General features: G+C 32.9%; 1 protein-coding gene across 1 annotated transcript; it reads left to right on the top strand.

Moving 5' to 3' along the window:
• The first annotated feature begins 5,901 nt into the window (after positions 1 to 5,901).
• Positions 5,902 to 6,542, top strand: LOC145069097 (ethylene-responsive transcription factor ERF098-like). The gene has a single exon (XM_079016071.1). It carries the CDS (start codon positions 5,916 to 5,918, stop codon positions 6,336 to 6,338), a length of 423 nt encoding a protein of 140 aa, XP_078872197.1. The 5' UTR covers positions 5,902 to 5,915; the 3' UTR covers positions 6,339 to 6,542.
• The last annotated feature ends 13,394 nt before the right edge of the window (positions 6,543 to 19,936 follow it).

Here is a 19,936-nt window from a genome sequence, read left to right as displayed (position 1 = left end):
CGAAAACATTTTTCTTTTTTGAAAATCATTTTATCATTCCCTTAGTTTGAGTTCAGATACACCCGGAGGTGTATCCGAATCCCTCAAACCAAGGGTCTGATACCAACTTGAAACGACCCAAAAATTTCATTTTTATTATAACAAAAACCATGAAACTGAGTATCACATAATAAAACCATACGTTGCGTGATTCAAAAACCATAATAAAATACTGTGAGAAAAACTGTATCACAACTGTATCCAAACATATCAAGAAGCTGAATCAACTCCCAGGACAAAAACTGAACCTGTGGTGTGTGCGATGCCATCATCCCGAGCTCTTCCCTTTGCTTGCGGAAGTACCTGAAACCAAAACTGAAAATGTAAGCACGAAGCTTAGTGAGCTCCCCCAAACTACCACATACCATACAATACATATAAAGCACATACTGGGCCTTGCCCACTGTCTGGGACCCCGTCCCGGCATCGGACCGAAGTCTGGACTAACTATCTGGGACCCCGTCCCCTGCATCGGACCGAAGAACGAAACTGACTGGGACCCCGTCCCCTACATCGGACCGAAGTCCGAAACTGACTGGGACCCCGTCCCCTACATCGGACCGAAGTCCGAAACTGACTGGGACCCCGTCCCCTGCATCGGACCGAAGTCCGGACTAACTGAACACGGCATAGCATATCATATCAACTAGCATAAACACTTAAATCCTGTCTGAGCCACGAAGGCGTCAAACATACTAACTACTGCATTGGACCGAAGTCCAGAAACTACTGCTAACTGAACGGGCCGACATTGTAGCCTTAGACCCATTCCTACTGGAAGGAAACTCACCTCGTGAATTGGCTGTTGTGTGTATGGCTCTGGAAGCTATCTGCTGCTGCTCCGGTATCTTCCCGGCTACGAATCCATAAACACACTCAATCAGATGCTAATCACTGCATTGGGTAAAATGACTATTTTACCCCTGGTCAAAGTCAACTCTCCCAGTCAAAGTTAACCTACAGTTGACCTGACTCGCCGAGTTGGGCCGCCAACTCGCCGAGTCCCTAGTCTCACTTCTCAACCCTACTCGTGGCTACTCGTCGAGCATGGCATCGACTCGACGAGTACCCTCTTGATTCAAAAGCTCAGGTAATCTGCATCCGACTCGTCGAGTCATATGAACAACTCGACGAGTTGTTCTTCGAGCTAAGAAGATTGTCTTGGACTCGCCGAGTTGTATGAACAACTCGTCGAGTCCCTCCATTACTGAGTCTAACCTCCGACTCACTGAGTCCACCCTACTGCTCACTGGCCTCCACTCGGAATCACTCAAAGGGTAAAGATCGGGGACCCGCGACCTGACTCGCCGAGTCCGAAGAACGACTCGCCGAGTCACATGCATGCAGATTCTAAAAACTCGATTCTGCTCAAAACCACCGCATACAATTTATAGATCTGAGTTTCTAAGGCTGATTTACCACGTCAAGTTTCCAACTTTACGTGTACATACGCATGAAAAGGGATATAAAGGCTAAAAAGGCACTTAGAAGAGTAGATCTAGGGCTATCATGCAAAGTGGCTCTATAAAGGTGATAGATCTGCGATTTTGGAACTGAAACATGGCTAGATCCGAAGGCTAATCAATCTAATGTGATCTCTCTACTAAGAACAAGCTAAGAAATGGCTAAAAGAGGCTAAATATGTTTGTTAAAGAGAAATCAATCATAGAAACAGAAGGAATTCGGTTAATACCTCAATAAACTCTGAAATGGGTGCAAGACCTTGGATCTTCTTCTTCTCCTTTGGATCTAGCCTCCTTCTTCTCTTCAAAACTTCAAGATTCACACAAGAAATGCTCAATTACTCAAGGAAATGATTAGGGTTTGCTAAATGATGCTCTGAGGGTGAAGGGGACGAGTTTGGGGCTCATAAGGTGGTTTAAATAGGGTGCAAACCCGGGGATTTAGGGTTTCTACCTGGCAGGCAGACTCGCCGAGTCCCGAATATGGACTCGCCGAGTCACCGACTAACACGTGCTCGAAATCTCGTCCCTACTCGACGAGTCGGGCCATAGACTCGCCAAGTCCCTCTCGAAAACTTCTAAATAAATGCCACGGAAGCAACATACCAGAAATGGGGTGTTACACACGAAGGGGGAGAGAGGACTTCGGTCCTCTGTCTTTGTCTTCTCGAGAAGAGGAACTTGGTGGGAAGCAGTCACAAGGGTGGTTCTGTGGTGCTCGCAGATCCCTGCTTCTTCTTCTCCAGTGAACTGTGCCAACAGGTAAAAGAAATTTTTTTTTCTTCTTTTTGTTTTTGTTTGATTGCTTGATAGAAATCAAAGGAAAGAATTTGTGTTTGGGTTTTCTTGGAAAAATTGATGATAATGAAAGGGATATGGGTTTGATTGTTTGAACATAACTCATGGTTTGTTTGGGTTTTGGTATTTGACAGGGGAATTCAATGTTTTCTGTTAGAATGTTTGAGAATAATTGTCAACAACAAGTACATTCTATCAGAATTTATAGTTTTTATTCTCTTAGAATGCATTGAATTTTTTAATTTTTGAAACTTGATTATGTTTTATTTGTGGATTTAGGTTTTGAAGAGACTAACAATGATGTGGAGAAGGAAGAAAACATAGAGAACGATAGTGTATTATACCAGAATGTGTTATGCTACAATGTATAAAGTGTTGCTAAAAAATAATATTTCATTAGAATAGATTAGTGTTTTTGTTAGATTGTGATGTTTTTTTTTCTTTCAGAATGTTGTTATTATTCAATGAATCATAATCATACAATGTAATTATTCGTATATTATTAGTTCAAGAATTGATTTTGTGTATTCTTTTTAGAATGTATTTACAAGTTTATGGTTGTCATTCTGTCATTCTGACAGAATATAATCGACGAATATATTTACTAGTTTATGGTTAACATTCTACAATTCTGATAAAGTAAAGTCTAATTTCTAAATTTGAATTAATTTAAAATATTCAGATTTTTAAAAATAAAGGAATTAATTATCCCTAAAAATCCGAAAATTTCCGTCTTTAATATAGGCTAATTGACTAAAATGCCCTTATGCTGAAATTTATGTGATTATATTGTATATGTTATCCTATTCTACTATCATAGACCCTCAGATCATTACCTTTGATTATATTCCATCTGATGGTCCATATCTGTGCATTTTGGCACATAATAGTTATTAGAAACAAAATAACCTAACCCTATATATATATATATATATATATATATATATATATATATATATATATATATATAATATTCTAATAGAATAATATTATAGGTTACCCTTTGAATAAGTTGATTTATTAAATGAAAGTAGTATATATGTGAATAATATTCTAATAGAATAATATTAAATGTTGTATGTTTTTATAATATATATGTAGAATATTTTAATAGAACAATATTCTATGACATTGTAAGTTATATGAAAAATATTCTAATACAATAATGCCTAATTAAATTTTGGCTTTTTTAATACTCAATGGTATGATATTAATCTAGCTATTCAAAATATTCAATATTTTTATAATGTGTTGTTAATATGTAATATTATAAAATTATATGTAATATTATGAAATTTAAGCGAAGTATTCTAAAATTATGTTCTATGGAGTATTTTGATATTAAAGTGTAATATTCTAAATTGTGTTATAACATATAAAATGAACTTATATTACATAATATTCTGAATTTACATAACATTCTAACAGAATAATTTAATTAGGTTGTCTATATTCAAGTTACAATTCTTATAGAATAATGTTGTAAGTTGTCTGTATCTATAGAACATTCTAAATAGAATGTAACACAAAATGATTATATGAACATCAAATATCTAACTAGAATATAACAATATATATGTAAGAAATTAAAATAATGCACAATTTATTTGTAAATACCAATGTAAAAATAAAACTTAGAATATAGTGTTATCATTTTATTAAATTACCTCAAATACATCACTTGAAACCAAACAAAGAAAAATATAAACAAATTTACTACATCCCACTACATAAAATGAGACTCTCCAAGAAATTATTATAGAGCCACATTCTCTATAGTTCCATTCAAGGCTTACCTAAAAATTTGTAATGTTAGAAAACATGAAAGTTTTAGCTAATTTCATAACTGTATGTACCACTTTACACTGTGAAAGGAATCTGTTAGGTATTAGGATATATATCTGATGCAATAACTATGTTTAAAGTTGCACAAATATGAAGAACAATTTTATCAAGAAAGAAATAAGGAGAGTGCATGGAGGAAATTAAATCAACATCCTCATTACAGATTTCGATTCCAAAGATGAACCAAGTCCTCATCATCTTAGCCACTTTAACTCTTTATGGAACAAGCAGCATTGAAACCAACATGTCAATATACTTCTTGAAGTTCTCATCATTAATTAATGGTGGCAAGATATGGATGATATGTTTCTTCCAACATATGCATTAAACATTTGCATTGATAAACAGTTGTATGTCCTTCAATCACTGACAAAAAGAAGTACATCAGTCATCACTAAGTTAAGAAAAATCATCTTGGAATTTGGGGTCAATATCATTAAATAGTAACATTGTTTAAGGGTGGGAAAGAAGGAATGATGTATTAGACTCTACATCAGACTCTTTATTCATTCATGACTTTAATCAAATAGCTAAAGTGCATGTATAATGTACGAGAATTGGCTCAATAACAATAATAGTTATGTACATACCTCATTAATTTTATAGAATGAACACAATATAACTCGAAGATACGTTGTTTTTGCTTGCTTCTCTTCAATAGCAGAAAAAACCAAAAGCTTGAAATTGATAATCAATGGCTGAAATCAAATAATCGGTATGATAATAGATCTAAGATGAATTTAAATTGCTAAAACACCTGATTTGAGAGTAAAACTCAAATCATCAATCTGATGGAAATCGATATCAGTTGATGATCGATTACCGATATTGATGAATGGTTAAAAATCAATGATCTGAAATTAAAATTGAAGCTTGAAGTAGAGTAAAAATCACAGTTTGAAAGATTGATAGTAATTGTTGAAGATGAAGATTAGTAGAAATCGTCTCAACAATTGAACCTCTACCTTTGATGAAATTGATGATCACAGAGCTAAAATCGATAACAATCTTGTAATGAGTTGTTGGTGTCGATAGATGAACATGAACCTCAATCACTCAGATTATCAATTGGGGATGTAGAAGAATGAAGAATGGAAGAATTAAGGAGATAGAAGATCGATCATATTGAACTGGAGAACAAGGAATATTGATCTAGTAAATATTTTGGTAGAAGAATCGAACCAGATGATTTCTTGATGAAGTGAATGACGTTAACATTATATCTGATCGTCTTAAATTTAACCTAGAGACTAATCTACCCCTAATTAATTAATCAATTAGATTGATTAGTGTTAATCATGTTTTTTTTATAAGCCACAAGATTAGTTTTGATCAAAAACTAAGATATGGTTCTCGTGTCTCACAAAATATAGGTGGTCTCAAATCAACCTCTATATATATATATATATATATATATATATATATATATATATATATATATATATATATATATATATATATATATATATATATATATATATATATATATATATATATATATATATATATATATATATATATATATATATATTGCATGCATGTAAACATGCAGTCCACAAATTCAAAATGCCATCAAGAAGTCAAATTAGAATTTGGATTGACCCACGTTTCTGATTCAAACCACCTTTCAGAACTTTCTAATCCTTCTCGTATTTCCGCCTCTATCACCTTTTGATTTCTTGACCACTTTTTACCTATATATTCGTTTAAATTATTCACGTTTAATCACCATTGCCTTAAACACCAATACAAAAAAAAGATAATTGGTTAATGGATCATGACGGCGGTTCCAAGGACCACCCCAAGGACGGTGGAGGAGGGGAAGTGGAGGTAAAGTACAGAGGAGTTAGGAGGCGCCCATGGGGGAAATTTGCTGCGGAGATACGTGACCCTAACCGGCAAGGTACACGGGTTTGGTTAGGTACATTTGCAACTGCGGCGGAGGCAGCTAGAGCTTATGATCGGGCCGCCTTTGAAATGAGAGGGCATATGGCAGTACTTAATTTTCCGGCAGAGTATCCACCTACATTTTCAGCTGCTGCTTATAATACTTCGACCAGCACCACCACATCAGTGGCAGGGGAGTCGTCTTCAAGCAGTAGGGAAGGTAGGGAAGTGCTTGAATTCGAGTATTTTGATAATAAGTTGCTCGAGGATCTTCTTGGTTATGATGACAACAGAACAAAGAAGTGAAGTCTTGGTAATATACGAACGAAGCTGAATATTTGTGGCTTAAAAATAGATAAACGAACGTTGGCTCGTATGAGTAATGTGATCATGACGTAGTTTCAATTTTTGAAAGGATGTTTCAAATCAAAAAGTCGATTTTGGTGCAAGATAATTGGTCGTGTTTCATGGACATGGTAAACTGATATATTTTTGTTGCGACGAATTCAATAAAAGAAATTCTACACGTATACCCAAATTGTTTTGTGTACCCATGTTTGTATAATCTTCATTTGATTTATATGGTAAGGAATATATATATATATATATATATATATATATATATATATATATATATATATATATATATATATATATATATATACCCAAATTGTTTTGTGTACCCATGTTTGTATAATCTTCATTTGATTTATATGGTAAGGAATATATATATATATATATATATATATATATATATATATATATATATATATATATATATATATATATATATACCCAAATTGTTTTGTGTACCCATGTTTGTATAATCTTCATTTGATTTATATGGTAAAGAATATATATATATATATATATACCCAAATTGTTTTGTGTACCCATGTTTGTATAATCTTCATTTGATTTATATGGTAAGGAATATATATATATATATATATATATATATATATATATATATATATATATATACCCAAATTGTTTTGTGTACCCATGTTTGTATAATCTTCATTTGATTTATATGGTAAGGAATAAACATTCCTTACCATATAAATCAAATGAAGATTATACAAACATGGGTACACAAAACAATTTGGGTATTTATATATATATATATATATATATATATATATATATATATATGAACCTTTAAAAATTAAGAACTTTAAGAACCATCTTTAATAACGGTATTTTCACGACAATAAAAAAAATAAAAATTTTTGAAAGAAAAACAATAAAATTTTATACGTAAGAGTATTACCCTATATACTTTTTCATTGTCTGATATTTTAATAAACCATATCTCATATTCTTTCTCTCAAACACAAAACCCAGCAATCTCCCCTCTCACCTTTTTTCCGGGCAGCCTCCGTCAGCATTTTTTCCGGCCGCCGTTGCTCCGTCATGAACAATTATCAGATTTGAAACCACCACGATAATCACTACTAAAAACCACCACATACGTCATAGCTATCGCCATCTGCACAATCGTCCTCACCGGCTTTGCACAACTTGTTCGTCACCACTCTTCGCTGCTATTCGTCGCTCCAGATCTGCAGTCGTCCGCCTCCGTTCGTCACACCAGCTTTGCAACCATTCGGCGCACCAGATCCACTACCATAGCTTCCAGATCTGAGATATTTCTACATCTGACGTTACTTTAATCTGGTAAGATCTGATATATTTGGTTCGATTTCTTCATATCAGATTCCGCCACTATCACCGTCGACGACGGCTCCACCACCACTGCTACCTCCCTCTCCTCTGATCCGTTATACCTCTAAAGAAAACAAACACTAACCTCATTTCCCCATATAACAATCTCTAGATCTATAATTTTCAGTGACATATCTACGATTTATGTCAACAGATATACGAGCTCGAGAAGAATATAGATTTAAATCTTAAATCACGTACACAAACATCTCCACAAAAAAACGATGATGATAAGGAAGAAGGTAAAACTGATTTTGATCTTTTTTTCTTTAATTTATAAGTAATCTATGATGAAATCGATTGAATAATCAAATAGGTTTTCTTAAATCTATCAAACCGTTTGCCGATGACTAGGGATGCAAGTCCGGTTGAAGTTTTTTCTGTAATAAAGTTTTTGTATTCAAAATATGTTGCTTCTTCGTTCACTACTACAACTTTTTCAATGCAGGATAGAATATGCGATAGATATTTTTTTTGGGGATGTAGTTTTGAAATAATTTAAAATTTTACCCATTTTATTAAAACGCCTTCTTTTGAATCGTTTAACATCAAATTTTTTCTTCCTTTTTCATTTAACATTTCATAAAACACATGTTTATATTTTAATCTCAATTTACTTATTTTTTTTGTTAATTATTATTATACTAAGTTCAATCTAAACGAATTTTTTTATTAATTATTATTTATTATATTGTATTAAGTTGTGGTAGTATGCGAACTAACTATATTAAACTGTGAATTAATTATATTAAGATTTGATTTTTTTTAAGAAACTTGTGTTAATAATTTTATGCATTTATTAATTATTATTTATTATATTATATTAAATTATGATTGTATTAATTTGTGAATTGATTATATTAAACTTTAAATTAACTGTATTAAGATATGTATTTTTTAAGAAATTTGTGTAACGTTTTTTTATAAATTTTGTGTTTGTATCAGAAATATGATATAAATAAGCATTATACACAAATGTGATTTTCTCTAATTTTGAGATTTTCTCTAATTTTGAATAAAGTATGTAAAATTTAAACCGTGAATATTGTATAAGTTAAACTTTAAAAGAAGCACTAGTCTCAAAGGTATTGACGTAAGTATTAAGTTGAGAATATGGTTCTAAATGTATAATTTTTTATATTTTAATCTCGAACTTGCATATTTGTTTGTTAATTATTACTATACTAAGTTCAATTGAAACGTAACGTAATTTTTTTTATTAATTATTATATATTATATTATATTAAGTTGTGATTGTATTAAGTTGTAAATTAATTATATTAAACTGTGAATTAATAGTATTAAAATATAAATTTTTTGTGTGTTACTCTGTGAATTTTATGTATTAAACTGTAAATTGACTGTATTAAGTTGTGTTTTTTGTGTATTAAACTGCGAATTGGCTGTATTAAGTTATGAATTGACCATATTAAGCTATGATTTTTTCTTATAAATTTTGCATTTGCTTTTGAAATATGAGATGACAGAAACATTATATACAAATCTGATTTTTGTAATTTTGAATAAAGTATGTAAAATTTAAACTGTGAATACTGTGTAAATAAACTTTGAAAGAATCACTAGGCTCCATATATGAAGGTATAAATTTAAGTTTTAAGTTGAAAAGATGGTTATAAATGTATAAAATTTTGTGAATTAAACTATAAGTTTGTTATATTAAACTGTGAATTATGTGTATTAAACTATGAACTAACTATATTAAATTGTAAATTTTATGTATTACATTGTGAATTGACTATATTAAGTTGTTAATGGTTGTATTAAGCGGTGATTTTTTTTATGGATTTTATGTTTGCTTTTGAAACATGAAATGAAAGAAGCATTATATATAAATACAATTTTCTCTAATTTTGAAAAGAAATATGTAAAATTTAAACTGTGAATATAGTGTAAATAAACTTTGAAAGAAGCACTTTGCTCTAGATCTGAAGGTATACATGTAAGTTTTAAGTTGAAAATATGGTTATAAATCTATAAATTTTTTATATTAAATTGTGAACTTATTATATTAAGTTGTGAATTTTGTGTGTATTAAATTATGAATTAATTGTACAAGCTATGAATTAATTGTATTAAGTTGTGAATTTTGTTTATTAAACTATAAATTAAGTGTATTAAACTTATATTAAATTGTGGATTCTTTATAAATTTTGTTTAGTTCTGTTAATATTAGTTCTAGTTGTTATAATAAGAAAATATATGCTTTAAACAGTGAATTCATGAGTTTTAAAAGTTTTAAGTTGTGAATTAATTATGAACAAGTCTATTAAACTGAGAATATGGTTGCAAATGTATAATTTTTAGGAATTAAATTGTAAATTTTACATTAAATTGTGAAATTAATGTATTAAAATATGAATTGATTTTATTAAGTTGTGAATTGAATGTATTAAGATATTAATTAATTGTATTAAGTTGTGAATTTTGTATATTAAACTATACATTTATTATATTAACTTGTAAAATCGATATATTAAAATGTGAATTAACTGTATTAAGCTTTGAATTGATTGTATTATGCTATAAATTAATTGTATTAAGTTGAGATTTTTTTATGAACTTAATATGAGATAAAAGAAACATTATACACATATATGATTTTCTCTAATTTTGAATAAAATATGTAAATTTTAAATTGTCACTGTCGTGTAAATTAAACGTTGAAATATTAAATTGAGTTGTGAATTAGTGTCTGAAATGATGAATTATATTGTGAATTCGAATTTTTTTTATCCAGATCTGATTTTTGAGGGAATAATGTTGGCGGTGCTGGAACATATGGTTGGTGGTCGAAATGGTTGATGGCGGCGTATGATAGTTGGTGGCGTTAAGGCTAGTGGTGGTGGTAGAGTAAGGATATGTTATTCTTTTCACTCATCTTCGTCTTCTTCGCAGATTTCAGATAAGTTATCCACTATTATGATTCATGCATATGTTTTTTTACTATATTAAGCTGTGATTTTTTTTATGAATTTTGTGTTTGCTTCTTAAATATGTGAAAAAAGAAGCATTATACACAATATTAAGTTTTGAATTTACTGTATTTTGCGGTGATTTTTTTTTATTAATTTTCTGTTAAAATATGAATGATTTATATATGAATTTTTGTATAAATATTCTTGTGAATATATCTTTTTTTTTTGTGTTGTATACTTATGTAAGAATGCTTTAGTTTTTATAATTGTTTTGTATTAAATTCAAAATAAGTAAATTAACAGGTTTATTAAACTATGATTGTAGTATTTAACATGTGATTGCATTGCTTTATATGCAGATATGATTTGTAAGGAAGAATGGTTGCGATGCTGGCACAGGTAGTTCGTGGCGGCGTGTGGTGGTGGTGGTGGTGGTAGAGTTTCGGTTTGACAATTCTCTATATTTGTGAATTAATGTAAAGTTGATTGTATTAAGTTGTGAATTTTGTGTATTAAACTGTAAATGGGTTGTATAAATTTGTATTTTATAAAAATTTTGTGTTAAAATATGAATGAATGCCTGAACAAAAATATTAAACTTTAAAAATTTACAATTTTACCCTTTTCTTATCAAAAAGATAAAAATTTGGATTTTAACATATTTAGTAATATTCATAATACATATTTACTTATGAAATCAGGGTTCTTAGGGTTCTTAATCTTTTATGGTTCTCATTTGAACCACTATATATATATATATATATATATATATATATATATATATATATATATATATATAATTAAAAGAGAACCTTTAATTCTAAACTGAAGAAATTAGGATCATTGATTGCATATCAATCATATATTTCCTACCTTTGGATTATTTGATGACATCATCTTTGTCAACCCATTTATTTTTGTTAATAGATTCTATAAAACGTATATTACGTTTTAAATTATAATTCCATTAATGACACTTAAATTTCACCAAAAATAAAATGAATTAAATTAGGAATTCTATTAATGACAGTTAAATATCACCAAAAATGGAGAAAACATATTGTTTTGATTTTTACATAATATATCTAACCTAAGTTTTGTAGTGGAGAAGAAAATGGAGAAAACATATTGTTTTGATTTTTACTTAACGATTTAGATTTGTAGTCAAACGACTGGAATTATAAATACATCAGATAAAGGTAAGAAAACAAGTAACTCAAATTCCACTTGACAACTTTTTAGTCATCCCATATATGCTTATTTCTTGATAACTAATATTTGTACAATTTATCGATATTTATGCTAAAGTTGTGACAACTTGAAAATAATTGTAACTCAAGTTGCTTGATTTTTTTAGATTTCTTGTAGGTCGAAATTGGAGTTGACGAACAAAAGAAATGATCGAATTCATCTAGATTCTTGTGAACGTAAGTAAAATATATTTTGATTTTTATGTTATGAGGGTGTCAAATTTTGTGGTTTGAAAATTAATTGTCACAGTTGTGTTATTTTAGAAATTTGAATCGGATCTTTCTATGGGATTCCCCATTTTTTCATACTTTTGACGAATTGTTCAATAAGTTGAGCAGTCAAATTATAAACGATAGACTCATACACAATGTATGTCATATCCTTTGCTTTTGGTTGTTAAAATCACAAATTTGTTTTTTTTTTTTCGTTTTTTTATGTGTTAGGATTTGAGACCTTGATTTGGATACTTGGAAATTTTGTTTGGTCTACCTGTCTACTACCTGTTCGATGAAATGCTTAAGGGAACAATATTGGGATAAACTTGCGGCCCGACTTAAATTACTATAAAAATATATTGTTTAAATTACTTAAAAAATATATTTGTCGATTTTTGTTATCCTTCACAGTTTAAATTTGTATGTTTATCCTTATAGTTTCATGTTTCATCCCTAATAGTTCTTTGTTTATGTTTTAGTTATAATGTCTTCTTTGACCCTTGATCACATTGGTTAGTATCTAATATTAAGTTTTATTTGAAAATTATATTTAATTGCAAGTTATTACACTATCTAATACCCCAATAATCTCTAATATTTGTATAAGATGGTGACAATTATTATTTTTTATTGCAACTTCTCTTCATATTGATTATCAGATGTGGTTTGAGTTATGGAATGTTGCGACTTAGGGGATTCCACATTGTGGGGCGTTGGAATTCATTACAGAAGGAGACATGATTTATATACTTTATTGGGTATTGATGGAAACGTTTAATTCTTGCTCATGTAGATCGATAAATATTTTACAATATGTTCTTTTAACCTTATATTAGGACCTTTTTTGGAAGAAAAAAAAATTGTTTTTAATATTAAACTTTGAAAAAAAAGTTCATATATAGTATCATACTCTTAAAAAAATGACTTTTTTGGATTATTTTTAGTTAATATGGAAAGTTATATTTTTTGTATATTGAAGCTCATTTTAACGATTGTTTTCTGGAAAAAAATCATTAATAGCATTAAACTTTGCAAAAAAGTTCATCAATAGCATTGTAGTTTCAAAAAATGACTTTTCCGTATTCTTTTTGGCTAATCTAGAAAAAAAAATCTACATTAGAGCTAATTAACAGGATTTTTTTTAAAACATTTTATTGATGGAAAATACATTTTCATTTTCTTTCGCGTAATAGACCATTGATGTAAGAAAAATATTTCAAATATGGACCATTTGTGTACTTTTGTTCACATGTAAACCATTTATGTAGTATATAAATTTAATTGTTAATTAGTAGATCATTAATATGACAATTTTCTAGGGAAAATTTGTTTTTAGTATTGAAATTTGCAAAAAAAAAAAAAAGTATAATGATAACAATATATTAATTTATTTTGTATTTATATATATATATATATATATATATATATATATATATATATATATATATATAAGTTATATTATAATATAAGTTTTTAAATAAGACATAACGAGATTATCACCTTATAAAAATAAAAATAAAATAGCAACCAATTAATTGATTCTTTATTTCAATATTTCATTATTATCTTTAAACGGTTAATTATGTTCTAAAGTTTTGTTATACGAAAATTTTGTCAAATATATAAAAGTAATCATGTTTTAATTTTTCAAATTATTAAAGTAATCATGGTTTATGTTTTTCATATATGAAAATCATATTACGAAAAAGAGTGTTAGAATCTACCCGTTTTAAAATAAATTTCACATATTATTTTCGTTTTTAAACAGATATTTTGACAAAATACCTATTTTTTTAGGATTAATGTATACTTATATATGAATAAGAGATGATACAAGAACAATATATTACGTGTTCTTTAAAGTATAGCATGTTCCTGCTAAGAACATATGAAAATTTGCATTCATAAATAAGTCTCATTTTTTAACCAATTTGCTAATATTTATTGCAACACACCCTCCCTCTAAACCTTAAGCCTCTAAATAGTCGTCTGAAACTTATCATCAAAAGAAACTATTTGGTACCGTTGCATCACAAATAGTCAAAATAAACTATCTAGAGATTTGGTCCAAGGTTTCCTCTATGTCATGACATCTAAACCCTTTATAAACACCCTATACCCTAAACCCTTTAAAAACATCTAAAATTAGAGGTTCTTACGGTTCTTAACCTTTTTTGGTTCTCATTTGAACCCTTACCCCCTTTACTATACAGTTACTTATTTTGTTATTATTTTGTTGTTATTTCAATGGTTGTTATTATGGAAGTAGAATCCACTATCAAGTATGTATGAATGGGAGATTTTATATTAATTTTTTTTCTGTCCAAATTAACGATACGTTCCATTAACGAGCTTTTTTTTATTGCAAATAAAGTAATATGATACGATGTAACTGTTATCATAATACAATAAATGAGAAAGCAAGCACATAAAAAACTGTGGCGTTAAGCTTTTTTTTTTATGATAGAATCAATTATTTTGAAAACTACATTCATAAATTGTTATGCGTGATCCGTGTACTTTATTAAGAAGTTCCACTGCATCCTGCGTGAGGAAACCAAACTTATCAAATGCAAATTGTATGTACATTTGTTGATTTTCAATGCACGACTTTTATATTTTGGGACTTTGCATGTGACAGCGTTTAAAACGGCATTTCCGTCTTGAAACTTTTTAGGAGACTTTGAAAGTCTGGTTTTAAAGGAAACATTTTCATACGGTAACACAACTTAAAACTGTAATTTTAAACAAAAGTAGTGTTATAATCTAAAAGTTTTTGAGAGTTTATTTTTTCAAAGCTTTTATTTTAACTCTGTGTTCTTATATAATTTTATATTTTTAAAAATTCTGAACGTGTTTGCGAAACACTACTACACAAATAAATCTACTTCTATCTACCAACTAGTTTTGTTATACACGTCGAAATATAATTTGATGACGATTAAACATAAATTAAAAGCTTATTTAAAACTTATATTACATCACTACAAGGAAAATCATGAATAGCTACGGAATCAAATTTCGTAGCTATTTTGTTACGAAACGACTTTTTGTACCTTTTTTATTACAATATTTTCTACAAAATAAAACTCCAAAGCAACACTTCAGACTAGTTATGGATAATTGTTACGGAATCGTAATCTATTGTTTGCTACTAAATTTACTATAGCATGAAAGTACATAACTATTTTGCTACATAAATTACTATGGAACTAAATTTTGTAGCTATTTTGCTACAAAATGATATTCCATAGCTATTTTGCTACGAATTTTTGTTACAAAAGTGAATTATGTAGCTTTTTTGATACGAAAATTGAAACCCATAGCTATTATACCACGGTAGTTTGCTACGGAATTAAATTTCATAGCTATTATGTTACATATTTGAAATCCATAGCTATTATGCTATAAAATTTTGCTACGAAACTAAATTTTGTAACTATTACGGAATAAAATTTTTGTAGATTTTATGCTATAGAATTTTGCTATTCGTAACTATTTTGCAACATAATCAAATTCAATATCTGTTATGCTATTATAAATTGAAAGCACCTCATACATCGTCCTCCGTCATCCATACGGGCTAAATGAAAAAACAATTAAGGACTAAATACACAATTTTAACTAAACTATAAGGAAGATTTGTTTAAAAAAATGTTAAACAAAAGAAATTAGTTTACACTTGATAGAAAATAAATTTCACTCATCTCGAAAATTTTGACACAAACTTTCCCCCACCCACCACCAAATCGACGTCATTTTCTCCCTTGCCCCAAATCAATCGCTAGATAGCAGTTGTCCATACCCTAAATAGATGCATTTTTCCTCAGTCGTGCACCACCTTACTCCCTCAGTCGCATGTATGTGTTTGTGTATACGTAGTCGAGGACTCTCTGATCTCTCCCAACATACACGCACATCAAAGATTATTTCTTCTTATACAACATTATTTTCAGGCCCACATCTCCTAATTCAACTCTATTCCAATCAAATACTCGATCATCATCACCATCAACAACAGAAGCACCCTCTACTAATAATTCAAGTAGTATACAAATTTTAGCAGTAGACAAGGCTGATTTAGTTGTTTTTACGTATACAGCTTATTGTACAAGAGCTTTGACCGTGACGTTTATGTGTTTTATTTCAAAATGGTGATGACGTGTCATGGAGCAGGAGGTTCAGGGTCTGGATTAGGATCAAGATCAGGCCCAGGTGTGGGATCGGAGCAGGTTGATGACGGGCTACGCGAGTTCATCGCGTCTAAGATCACGAGGGGTATCCATTAGGCAAACCCGGTCATTTTTGGGTCGATCAAGGAGGGGATTATTGAGCTGTTGGAGGATCACCTCCGAACATTCAGGAGTGACTTGGCGTCCAATCAGTCAGGGACGCACACACTGTCCTTCAAGGACTTATGGGGGAGTGGTGCACCAGACTTTCATGGGGTGAAGGACCCCATTGCTACTAGGAGATTGATCGCAGACATCAAGTCTGTGCAGTTGACGAGCTTCTGCCCGGAGAGGTCGAAGGTTCGCTTTGTTGCGGGTTGTTTGAGAGACAAAGCTAAAGATTGGTGGGAGTCGGTTAGTGACTCACTGGGATCCCCAGCCATCGATTCTATGACTTGGTCGGACTTTGTAACCAGGTTTAGGGATGAGTTTGCGCCAGTTGTGGAGCTTCAACAGCTAACTAGGAGTTTCTTGACATGAGACAAACTACTGAGACAATGGCGGAGATCACTGCCAAGTTCTGAGAGGGGCCTTGTTGGTACCTCAGTATGCAGGGGATAAGGAGATGCGGAAGACCTGTTATCATGTCATGTTGAGGGCTGATATTCGGGAGCATGTCAGCTACTCAACCTACCCGACCCTGGAGTCCATGATTGCTAGGGCAAGGGAGAGAGAGATTGATTTAGAGCACCTCAGGAAGAGGAAGGTAGAGACGGAGCAGATTACTGGGGTTTTGGGGAAGAATTCCAAGGGATCTAATACTAGGTCGATGGGCCAATCGATCCATATCTGCTACAGGAAATGCGGCGGGCCGCATAAGGGAGCTTGTAGAGCGGGATCATCGGGCTGCTACAAGTGCGGCAAGACGAGGCACTTTGGAAGGAATTGTACTGCCCCTCCCCCTAATGTCCAGACATCAGACCTGATTTGCTTTCATTGTAACCAGAGGGGCCTTTAAAAGGCCAAATACCCTAGGTTGACAGCAGCAACACCAGTGGTGGCGCCAACTCCAGCGACTACTCGGGTTACGGATGGCCGGAAGGTCAAGTCAGAGGCTCTAGTGGTGAGGAGCTGAGCTTTCCAGTTGACAGCCGAGGAGGCAAGCACCGCACCTGATGTGGTGACGGGTATGATTTCTTCTCTGTAACTTTTATTATATGTCGCTTGTGATATTGATGTGCCATGTTATATGTTTTGTTTAGGATCATTCCATGTGAACGGTATCCCAATTCAGGTGTTTTTTGATTCGGTTGCTACCCGATCATTTGTCTCTCTTGCGCTTAGCAAGAGGTTCCCTGAGACTTCGGGCATGTTGGATTGCCCTCTAGAGGTCGAGATTGCGGACGACCGATCAGTGCGAGCATCAGAGGTTTTCAGGGATTGTGTTTTAAGGTTGTTTGAGTAGCGCTACTTGGTAGAGTTGGTTCCCATACCATTACGGGGGAACAAGGTTATTATAGGCATGGATTGGTTGAGCCCCAATGGGGTAGTGATCGACTGCACACAACAGTTGGTCCGGTTCAGGACCCCAAGTGGGGGAGAGCTGGTGATTCAGGGCGAGAGGCCACAACGTGGACCAACTATATGTTCAGCAGCAAGAGCTAGGCGTTATCTCCATTAGGGGTGGGCAAGGTATGTCGCCTATGTCTTGGATACCTGGGAGGCGGGTAAGGCGACGATGAGTGACGTACTGGTGGTACGAGAGTACGCGGATGTATTCCCAGAGGAGATGCCTAGGATACCTCCGGAGAGGCAGGTAGAGTTCAGGATCGACCTAGTCTCTGGTGCAGATCCGATAGCCAAGGCACCGTATCGGTTCGCTCCTCCTGAGATGCAAGAGTTGTCTACACAGCTGCAGGAGCTGTTAGAAAAAGGATTCATCAGACCAAGTAGTTCACCCTGGCGAGCCCCTATTCTATTTGTGAAGAAGAAGGACGGTTCACATCGGATGTGTATAGATTACCGGGAGCTGAATAAGGTAACGGTGAAGAACCATTTACCCACTCTCGAGGATTGATGATCTATTTAACCAGCTTCAGGGAGTATCTTGGTTCCCCAAGATTGATTTGCGTTCAATTTATCATCATATGAGGGCCAGAGAGGAGGATGTGCAAAAGACTACTTTTCGGACACGATATGCTCACTGTGAGTTCGTGGTGATGCCTTTCGGGCTCACCAATGCTCCTGTCGCATTCATGGATCTCATGAACCGCGTATGCAGACCGATGTTGGATCGGTCTGTGATAGTTTTCATTGATGACATCTTGGTTTATTCCAAGACGCATGAGCAGCATGAGGAGCACTTGCGAGAGGTGTTGGATATTCTAAGGAGGGAGAGCATGTATGCCAAGTTCTCCAAGTGCGAGTTCTGGTTATGCGAGGTGCAGTTTCTTGGGCATCTTGTCAACCAGAATGGGATTTCGGTCGACCTGGCCAAAGTGGAGGTCGTGATGAGGTGGGAGGTTCCAAGGTCTCCATCTGAGATTCGGAGCTTCCTGGGACTAGCATGTTATTATCGGAGATTCATTCAGGACTTCTCCAAGATACTCGTGCCTTTGACCCGGTTAACAAGGAAAGTTGTGGGTTTTTTGCTGGGGGCCTGAACAGCAGGCCACATTTGAGACACTGAGACAGAGATTGTGCGAGGCACCAATCCTAGCCCTGCCAGAGGGCGTGGAGGATTTTGTAGTGTATTGTGATGCGTTCATCTCGGGTTTGGGTGCAATATTGATGCAGAGAGGGCATGTTATCGCATACGCTTCGAGGCAGCCGAAGCCTCATGAGGCGAACTATCCGACGCATGATATGGAGCTGGGAGCAGTTGTTTTCGCCCTCAAGATTTGGCGTCATTACCTTTATGGGGTCCGTTGTACCATTTACACGGACCATAAAAGTTTGAGGTACCTCATGGATCAGCCAAATCTGAATATGAGGCAGCGTCGATGGCTAGATGTGGTGAAGGATTACGATTGTCAGATCCTCTACCATCCCGGGGAAGGCCAATTTCGTGGCCGATGTGCTTAGCCGCAAGGTAGCACTGATCAGAGATACTAGCTTGAGGTTGACCGTGGTGACTCCGCTGTTGGAGCGGATACGAGAAGCCCAGCGGGAGGCTATGAAGAAGGAACATCATAAGAGTGAGCGTATTGTGGGCCAGTGTGACATCCCCATTTTCACGGCCAGAAAAGACCGATTTTGTTTATGTTTTGTTTGAAAATCAGAGTAGCATTTTAAATAAAAGTGTTGCGGAATTTTTCCCAAAACAAAATATGATAAAGATTTATCAAAAGCATTTCCAAAGAAATGTATTTCATTAAAAGACTTGGAATGTCATGTTCGTTACATATCAAAAGCATAAACAGTACAATATAAGCCTTACTACATTATTTCATATCTACAGGCCTATATCCGTAATCCCTCATCCAAAACATCGCATCTCTGCTCATGCGCCACTACATGTAATACAAGAAACTGAGTGGGTCAGGCTTGGGAGCCTGGTGAGCACATAGGGTTTTCATCCCACAATACATAAGTTATTTAAT

Source organism: Lactuca serriola, chromosome 8 (genome assembly GCF_051521515.1).
Source record: "Lactuca serriola cultivar US96UC23 chromosome 8, Lser_US96UC23_V15, whole genome shotgun sequence".
NCBI lineage: Eukaryota > Viridiplantae > Streptophyta > Magnoliopsida > Asterales > Asteraceae > Lactuca > Lactuca serriola.
The sequence above is the reverse complement of the archived record's forward strand: the minus strand, read 5'-3'. Positions and strand labels throughout refer to the sequence as shown.

Coding starts and splice junctions, on each gene's coding strand:
- LOC145069097 (XM_079016071.1), top strand. CDS start 5,916: ATGGATCATGACGGCGGTTCCAAGGACCACCCCAAGGACGGTGGAGGA.